This window comes from Rhodnius prolixus, unplaced genomic scaffold, assembly GCF_049639745.1.
Source record: "Rhodnius prolixus isolate KJV_2025 unplaced genomic scaffold, Rpr scaffold_6, whole genome shotgun sequence".
Taxonomy (NCBI): domain Eukaryota; kingdom Metazoa; phylum Arthropoda; class Insecta; order Hemiptera; family Reduviidae; genus Rhodnius; species Rhodnius prolixus.
This window is the reverse complement of record NW_027411634.1, coordinates 40,096,087-40,105,837: the sequence shown is the minus strand read 5'-3', so window position 1 is coordinate 40,105,837 and position 9,751 is coordinate 40,096,087. Positions and strand designations below refer to the sequence as shown.

Sequence of the window (9,751 nt, the reverse complement as noted above, 5' to 3'; positions counted from 1 at the left end):
TTACTGGTATTCCAAAATGGGGGAAAATTGAGTTCTGCCCCGCCAGGAGGGGAAACGAACCAGTTTAGGATGAATTAGGTGGTGGAAGGCAGAGTTTAAATGCGTCTGGCGAGAGTCCATTATGAAGAGATCAGGTTAGCGCCTTCAGAAGTTTAAATATTGCTTCCTTTTGAGTCTTGTTTCTCAGAGACGACTCACCGGAAACTGCCAATGATTGGGCCACTAAACTCACACGACGATTGCTCATCAAAAAATCTCTAGGTGGAACTTTAAGGAAGGTTTCCTCAGGAATCCTATGGGCTGGTAACTTTCCAAGAGCAATATAATTCCAACCAACATCAGGTAAGTACCCAGGGTTTTAAAATTCCCCTGAATGGGGTCATAACTTTCCAAGAGCAATATAATTCCCTCCAACATCTGGTAAATACCCAGGGTTTCAACATCCCCCTCTGAATGGAGTCATTAGCTTCAGAGTCTTCCAAGCCAACTTTGGAGTCTTTTCCATTTTCCCACCAAAAATCTACAGAACCAGCTTCCATTAGATGTCTAGTGAGTGGCCAAAGAGAAGAATTACGTCAATATTTGAGGCCACTTTCTTTTTTTTCTGGTACTTGATTCACTCAACGGACCTTCTTTTCGGATCCATCTGCCCAGGCAAGACTTGGCCACCCTGGTCCAGTCTCCAGAGTGAAATTATCTTGATTTCCTTCATTTTTCTGGGCTCTTCTTACTGAAAGTTCTTGTAGCTTATCCCATAAAGGAGTCGCGGCCCTTTCTTGCCAGGATGTTGGCCACCTGCTCATTACCCTTGACCTTGTCCTTGCACCTAAAAACAGGGGAACTTCATTATTGTTGCCTAAAACGTTGACTTTTTTGCTGAAATACTTTCCTAACTATTTGTTAATAGAAGTACTTTAATGAAGGATTTTTTCATTTTTGCTGAAATACTTTTTAACTATTTGTTAATAGAAGTACTTTAATGAAGGATTTTTTTCTTTTTTGCTGAAATACTTCCTAACTATTTGTTAATAGAAGTACTTTAATGAAGGATTTTTTCTTTTTTGCTGAAATACTTTTTAACTATTTGTTAATAGAAGTACTTTAATGAAGGATTTTTTTCTTTTTTGCTGAAATACTTCCTAACTATTTGTTAATAGAAGTACTTTAATGAAGGATTTTTTTCTTTTTTGCTGAAATACTTCCTAACTATTTGTTAATAGAAGTACTTTAATGAAGGATTTTTTTCTTTTTTGCTGAAATACTTTTTAACTATTTGTTAATAGAAGTACTTTAATGAAGGATTTTTTTCTTTTTTGCTGAAATACTTCCTAACTATTTGTTAATAGAAGTACTTTAATGAAGGATTTTTTTTTAAAAACTCTGTACGTTAGCTTTGTTCTTAATCTGATAGTTCTGAGAACAGTCTTCAGGTTATGGATAGAAAGAAATCTCCGATTTGAGTGGTCCGGTGTAGCTCAGGGTGGAGTTGAGCTAAAATATGGTGATAATAGCTACCGTGGTGTAGACGTTACTATCTAGCATTAGTTGTCGAGTTTGGAGGTAATATCCCAGCTTCCGATTGCCATTCTACCGGAAATAAACCCCAAAATTATGCACCAAGCAACAGTTGAACTGATAAAAAAAAGGGTATGCGCACAGATATCTATTGAAAAGCTCCCTATTCAGGGAAATCATCTTGCCTCATTTGGGATAAGAACGCAGCATCTCAAGCAGACGTCTACTATTGTCTAAATCAGCGTTTGCCCAGCTTGTGGTACGCGAGTTGCTGGTTGGATGTTCACGAAAAATAATCAATAATGGCGGATATAAAAAATAATAAAAAATCATAAAAATATAATAATAATAATAATAAAACAGTAAAGTAGTTAATGTGTTAGTTAGTTAATAAGGTTAGTCTGTCTCGAGATATACGAGAAAATATAATAGTACATTTATCAAGGATTAAAATTGTCTTTCATGCGAGTATTTTCCTCAAAAACCCGAAAAAACACAAATGATAATTGGATTTCAAACCCCCTTCTAGAATTTGAATTGCTCATTAGAATGCTTGATATCACAAACCTAATATTTCTATAAGATTTAGTCAGTTACAGGGAACATTTGCATTTAACTGATTTAAATAAAGTAAATAACATTATGTTTAATATATTTTGGAATTCTAGCTGCCCAGTCGATGAAAGTTTTAGAATCCCAATCCGTATAAACAAATATAATGATCCTTAAAGAAGAACTTTGTAAATTAATTAATAATTTTGAAGAGAAAACTCGATACAAATAAAGAGAATAATAAAATAACACACTCGGAATTTTTACGAGTGGTAAAATTTAGCTCGATGTACTTCGCGAGCCAAAGTAAGGTTAGGAAACGCTGGTCTAAATTCTTGTGACTTCCATAATATTCAATTTTACCATTACCCGAGAACTAAGGCGCGATCCAAATTTAGGGCGAACTTAATTAATATCATACTTAATATTTTAATAGGATGAACAAATTAATGCCAGTTTCAGTCATTATAAACTTTATTATGTGGAGCTTTCGATCCAGGGACTAGGGCCATCTTCAGGGCTAATTTACAATATATACTGTTTTACATCATTAGAGGGGTTGGTGTGTCTTCTGTCTTGTCTATTCATGGACAGTCACATTCAGGCCCGAGTTTCACTTTTTTTTAGCTTTTCAATAAAATAATCAATATTTCTTCACTTAATCATTTCCGCTTGCATTAGTTACATAAAACAGAAAGTATGACGTAAGAAAAATTTCGATTTTTGGTCTGCTTTTTAAAGATTTTTTTTTTTTTTTATTGCATATTATGAAAATTCATCAAATACCTATGGGAGAAAATTTGTTTAAAAAATTTTAAAATGTATTTTAATGAAAAACAATTGATAATAAAGAATTGGCCAATCAGAATGGAGAATTGAAGTGTGAAAGGTAGGCGGTTAGTGCAGCCATATTGGTGTTAGCTTGCCACGCCCACATCAAACAGGCCACAACCAATTATCAGAGAGGCCACGCCTCTACCAATCAAATCTTCATTGGGCAACCATTGGTGGTATATTTAATTTTTTCTCTAATAGAATTTATAGTTTCTATTAATGTTAGCGTGATACATTGAAGTATAATCTTTTATTCATTCGGGGGACTGTAAAATAACGAAATTAATTTTAATAGCATGAACAAATAAATGCCAGTTTTCAGTCGTGACACGTACATTTATTCTGCACATGAACAGACAAGACAGAAGACACACCAACCCTCTAATGATGTAAAACAGTACATTGTAAATTAGCCCTGAAGATGACCCTAGTCCTTGGGTCGTAAGCTCCGGCATAATAAAGTTTATAATGACTGAAACTGGCAGTTATTTTTCATCCTATTGAAACCTATGAATCAGTCACCAAAAATAATGAACACTTAATATTTTTGGACAAAATTTTTTGAAATGGTGAAAATGATTAAGGATATGTCAAAAATGGAGCTAATTATTATTCCTGTCCTATTGGGCGAGAGGAATCTAGTGCTGTTGACCAGCGCAGTAACTTTGGTTATTCTGTAATCCGGTTTATACATGGCTTTAGCCCTTTATAATGTAAATAAGGGCACTCTCCACCCCCTTCTACGACGGTAGGTACATCATATCAACAACTTGGTTGTTATGTAAGCCCTGGGCTTTATATTTTAATAATATTATCTTTTTTTATTTACAAAAAAATTTAAACGGAAATAAAAGGGCCAAAGTATGTGAAAATATTGCGGAAGTTTGTAGCCGAGGCGTATTATTTTTATGAAAATATTCTGGGGTGACCACTCACATGACTTTTTCTTACTGCTATTCTTACGGTTGTAAGTCATTCATATATTTTTTTTTAATTCAGAATATTTGAGTCATATTCAAATCTCATCAATATTCTAAAATTTGCAAAACTGTTGCATTACACTGAAACGCAAAACCTTCTCCCAAAAGGCCCCTTCCGGTAATACGAAAATTGGGCTACACAAAATTACGATTACAATTACTCCTCTAACTTAGGAAGTAGAATATATTCTAATAAATTATTCAACCGGAAAGGCTAGGTGACATAATCTTGTTTTTTCAAATAGAATATCAAAAATGAAGTATGTTTTTACAGCTTCCCGTTTCCGCACTTCCGGTAGGGTTTTATCTTCGTCGTTAGGTTCTAGAGTGCAGCCGCTCTCTTGATTGTGTATTCACTTTGATTTGTAATGCAAGAGGACGCCTACGCTTCTGGGTAATTCAAGTAGGAGATTTCTGAGCAAGTTCACAACTGGTTACTTGCTGGTAATCACTTTAGATTCACTTTCACGCTGCCCTGCTTTTGTGACGTCTATTAATAAATAAATAATTATTGGTAAATTAATTTTTTAAAAAAAAGTATTGATGTCGAATGTTTACAGAATTAAGTAAAAGTTCATATAATATTTAAAATACAGAATGAAATAGAATATTAGAAAATAAAAAAAATCACTTTGCTGGAAATTTACCAAAAAATTTGAAATGAAAAATTTAAACTGTATTTCTGCTAAAAACCGATCTATAAATAATCATAATTTTGTACAGATTCTTGGCAAACTTGACTGCTTTATTTTACAATATTTTAAAATATTGTTCTTTACAAATAAAATTTCTTTAGAGAAAAAAATTGAAAAATAAAATCTGGTTGGAACAGCAGTTTCTATGATACTCGTAGTTTTATCTATTTCTTTCAAAATTCAGAATTATAGTTTCTGAGAACTGAAAGTTACACTGACATGCCCGAGTGAGCTGTCTGCAGAATTGATTCGTCAAGGACGTAGGGCTATGAGGATAATTGTATGCCTATTAACTGGGCCACTACAGGCTGCTGAAAACATGGGCCTGGCAGATGGCTAGCCTTTTGTAGGTTCTGTTAGGAGGAGGAGGAGGAGGAAAAGGGCACTGCACGTCTGGATAAGGGATGTTACTCCTTGGGGGAGTGAAAAACCAAGGCCTGAGGAGCTTTATCCAAGAGTCGCTCTCCAGAATTAAGAGTCTTGGTTAAACGGATAGGTCTGGGAGGGTGAGCTTTAGAGTGAGGGGAGCCATAATTGATCCAAAGGGGTCGCAGTGCCGTAGGCCTTAGGGACCGCCCAACTAGAATCTTGTCTTATCTAACATGACCGTGTGAGGTCTGGTCTCATTTTTCCTTTATTATTTATTTGTTCCCTGGGCGGTGTAGGAAGGCAAATCCTGTCCTCCTTATAAGGTCCAGGATCCTACCCTCCAGTATGGCAAGTGACCTGCCTGTTCCCTAAGGTATCTCAGCTCCAGGATCCTACTCTCCAGTAAGACAAGGAGCCTGCCTGTACCCTAAGGTATCTCAGCCAAGAGGCTGCCTTATCCCCCACGTATTCCAATAGGTTAATCCTTCACACCTTACAAAGTCCAGGATTCTACTCTATCCAGTAAGACAAGGAGCCTGCCTGTACCCTAGGGTGTCTCAGCTCCAGGATCCTACTCTCTCCAGTAAGACAAGGAGCCTGCCTGTACCCTAGGGTGTCTCAGCTCCAGGATCCTACTCTCTCCAGTAAGACAAGAAGCCTGCCTGTACCCTAAGGTATCTCAGCCAAGAGGCTGCCTTATCCCCCACGTATTCCAATAGGTTAATCCTTCACACCTTACAAAGTCCAGGATTCTACTCTATCCAGTAAGACAAGGAGCCTGACTGTACCCTAGGGTGTCTCAGTTCCAGGATCCTACTCTCTCCAGTAAGACAAGGAGCCTGCCTGTACCCTAGGGTGTCTCAGCTCCAGGATCCTACTCTCTCCAGTAAGGCAAGGGACCTGCCTGTTCCCTAAGTTATCTCAGCTCCAGGATCCTACTCTCTCCAGTAAGACAAGGAGCCTGCCTGTACACTAAGGTGTCTCAGCTCCAAATCCTGCTCTCCGGTAAGACAAGGAGCCTGCCTGTTCCCTAAGGTGTCTCAGCCATGACGCTGCCTTATCCCACACGTAATCCAAGAGGTAAATCCTTCCCTCCTTACAAAATCTAGGATCCTACTCTCTCTAGCAACACAAGAAGCCTGCCAATCCCTAGCAATCCAGTAGCATCATTCTTTGGCCCAATCCCAATAATTTCTTCCGTCAGCAATATTAGAGGGAGTAACAATCATTACCCAATCTTGAGAGCAGATATTGTAACATAAAACAATAATTTTTAAGAACTCAATGAATCAACTGCCAATCAACTCCTTCTGGTTAAGAAACCACAGGAAAATGCAGTGGATCATTATCGATGATTTACGACGTGTTCACCACCAGTAACTGACGCTAAGACATCTTCCCTTTGGCTAAATTTAGTAGTGCGACATAAACATTATTTATGTCTAAGTTTTTATTTCAAACTGTGGTCCCATAGTTTATTTAAGTGACCATTAAAAAAAGAACTCATAAATCTAATATTTTTTTGTGTATGACCATTTTAAATATTAAAAAACAGGCCATAAAAAAATGTTTAAATATAAACAAAACATTTTTCTGTGTTTACTTGTTTTTTTGCTGGAAATTGTTAAGAAAAATTGCCGGAAGGAGGTTTGTTGCAGGAAATCCGGATTTAGTTTTGGTCCTTATAAGCGTACCCAAGGAGGTTTCCTTTGGTTACAGGAAATACTAAACTAGTAATCATAGGAGAGTGTTCTCAAGAGTATTGGAGTTTCAAGAAAAATTTTGTGGTGTTAAGAATCTTGAGAAATAGTCTTGTAAAGCCGTCAAAATGTTACAATATCCACAAATTCAGTTAAGTGTTTTCAATTTAAATTCTAGTACAACTTTTTTTTATTGATTTACGACGCGACAGGTGTAATATTTGGCACAGAGCTGGCACCGTCTCTTTACTCATTACTGAATGAGTTGAATGAGTCCCCGCTGGGGGATCGTATCGGTGCAAGGTACACTATACGACTCATACTCATGAGTATATTGACTCATTAGTTTATACACTTAATTTGTATAATTTTTTTTTTTCCTCACTCATTTTGATAGAGTACTTAGCACTTCATAAATTCTTAAAGGAATGGTATTTTTTTAAAGATTATTTTCATAATCAAGACTAATGTAAAGTAATTGCCTATTTTATTCTGGCGGGCTTTACGTCCACCTACCAATTAGGTGTCGTGGACGAAGGCGAATAGCAAACATACTTTACTATAAATTTCTCATATTAACCATTAAATAAAATCCAAGAGCTAGACTAGTACCGCAACACATCTTAGCTTTGCGGGTCTAGCCTATAACCGCCTAAAATACTTTACTATAAATTTCTCATATTAACCATTAAATAAAATCCAGGGTCTAGACTAGTACCGCAATACATCTTAGCATTGCGGGTCTAGTCTCTTAACCTCTCGGCTACCGTGGCGCCTCAAGACAAATATAAGACGGTTATTTAAAACGGTAAAACTGTTGTAAATAAATTGTTATAACAAATTTTAGGATAAATAAGTTTCCAACCGGAAATACTTCACTTTAAGTTCACCTGAAATCTGTAATTTGACGTTATCTCTTATTCTCAAACGTTCTAATTCATAAATTTGTCTTCAAATTGAAAATTTTGTTAGTGCTATGTTGCTGGATTATATCTTTGATTTCCGGTTTCGATATTTCATCCATCAACAGAGGTAGATTAGTCCAGTTTGGGTGTTGAGATTTCGACTCCACCTATGTTCGTGACTTCCAAGTATCGACTATTAGTGAGATTATAGGAGAACTAGGCTTGGCTTTAGTCTTAACGAATTTAATTACGTCATTTGCGGCAACAGAATGTCGTGCGAGTGAACATATTATTTTTTAAAGTTAATAAAGTTAAAAATTTAAGATAAGTTTATTATTTTTGGAAATAATGTAATTTGGTATCAGACTTTTTTAAAAAAAAAAATTAAGTAGAACTGTCCCCACCAATTCAGATTCGTTCGTCTATTTTTAGGGACGTGTGTGTGGAGGAGGGGTTTAGTGTCGATTGTAGAATATCGCAAAATAAAGAGCTTCTAATCGTCTCTGTCATCGTATCAAATGTCCTTTCCCTTATAGGAAATCTAAAGATGAAGGGAGATTATTTGTGAGTAAACATTCGGATTTTTTTTGTCTTTTTAAATCCGGAAATATTTATATACTGATTTTTTTTAATTATTTGAAATTTGATATTCTAGAGATAGTTTCTGACGACTTTTCAAGTTGTACGTGTTAGATTTGTAAAAACTTACGGACTTGAACTGTACGGAACAGCTAAGCGTTCGAACCTAAACCGAATCCAAACCCTCCAGTCAAAAATCCTTCGAACCATCACTGACGCACCCTTCTACGTGAGCAACCGTACCATTCACACCGACCTGCAAATCCCATTTGTTTCTGACCTTGCCCAGTCCCGCTACATCAAATTCCACTCCAAACTTTACCAACATCAGAACCCCTTAATCAACAACCTGTCCTGCACTAACCTCCCGTCAAATCCTCCTCGCAGACTGAAGCGCCGGTGGCCTCGGGATCACCTGGTCGAAAGATAAACAAGGCCATCCTTCGTATTCCACTCATTCGGTATTTACATTAACCGACTTATGATGGTCATCGTTGGATGGCCTTCATTCATGCCATTCCAGTGATTTTATTTTATTTATTATATTACTTTGTTTTTTTTTTTTTCTTTTTCTTCTTTTTTCTTTATATATTGTTTTATTTTATTTTTATATATCACATTATGTACTATATGTTACGCTATCATATTTGCTTATTGCGTTTTGTATTGCGCAGTTGCGAATTCAAAAATAAAGGAAAAAAAAAAAGATTTGTAAAGATTTGTGTTTTCTAAGATTGTAGCTCTCTGAGAAACTTCTACATTGCAGCTAATTTTTGTGTAGTCAGCTTGTGTCTAGTGTGATGGTTAAAGGTTAAAGTCTCTACACTGAACTCATTAGTTAACCTCTGATGACGGAGGAGTGTCCAAAAGTGATCATGGACAGGTTAAAACATGTCTCTCCTTGCAAGGTAATAACTAGCTCTATGGATCTAACCCATATTTTCATTAAAATGTAATTGCTTCGGAAAATTTTTAATAAGTATGTAGTGATTTTCCACTTTTTTAATCATTGCAAAACATTCACACTACTAACCGTACGGTAGCCGAGCGGTTAAGAGACTAGACCCGCAATGCTAAGATGTATTGTTGGTTAGTGGGTTCGATTCCTTGGTCTAAGCCTTGGATTTTATTTAATGTTTAATATAGGAAATTTATTGTAAAATATGTTAGGCGGTTATAGGCTAGACCCGCAAAGCTAAAATGTATTGTTGGTTAGTGGATTCGATTCCCGGTCTAGGCCTTGGATCTTATTTAATGGTTAATATGAGGAATTTACAGTAAAATATGTTAGGCGGTTATAGGCTAGACCTGCAAAGCTAAAATGTATTGTTGGTTAGTCTAGCCCTTGGATTTTATTTAATGGTTAATATAAGAAATTTATAGTAAAGTATGTTAGCTAATCGCCTCCGTCCACGACACCTAGTTAGGTAGTTGGATGTAAAGCCTGCCTAAAAAAATTGGCTATTACTTTACTTTACTTTTTTACACACTACATAAAGATCAAGCGCTGATTTAAGATGAATTTAAAAAAGTGTTTTCTATCTTTGATAAACCCCCAATAAGATGAAAACAACTAGCTACTTTCTTCAGAAATCTTGGCGTCCATACGGGTATCCCAGCCT

At 36.1% G+C, this 9,751-nt stretch overlaps 1 protein-coding gene across 1 annotated transcript in view; it reads right to left on the bottom strand.

The window, feature by feature from the left end:
- Positions 1 to 413: 413 nt before the first annotated feature.
- LOC141461188 (uncharacterized) overlaps positions 414 to 9,751 on the bottom strand; it is a 137,649-nt gene continuing 128,311 nt past the window's right edge. The window contains exon 5 of the mRNA XM_074141987.1: positions 414 to 826. Within this exon, the coding sequence (XP_073998088.1) occupies positions 748 to 826 (79 nt within the window). The 3' untranslated portion in view covers positions 414 to 747. The remainder of the gene's footprint in view (positions 827 to 9,751) is intronic.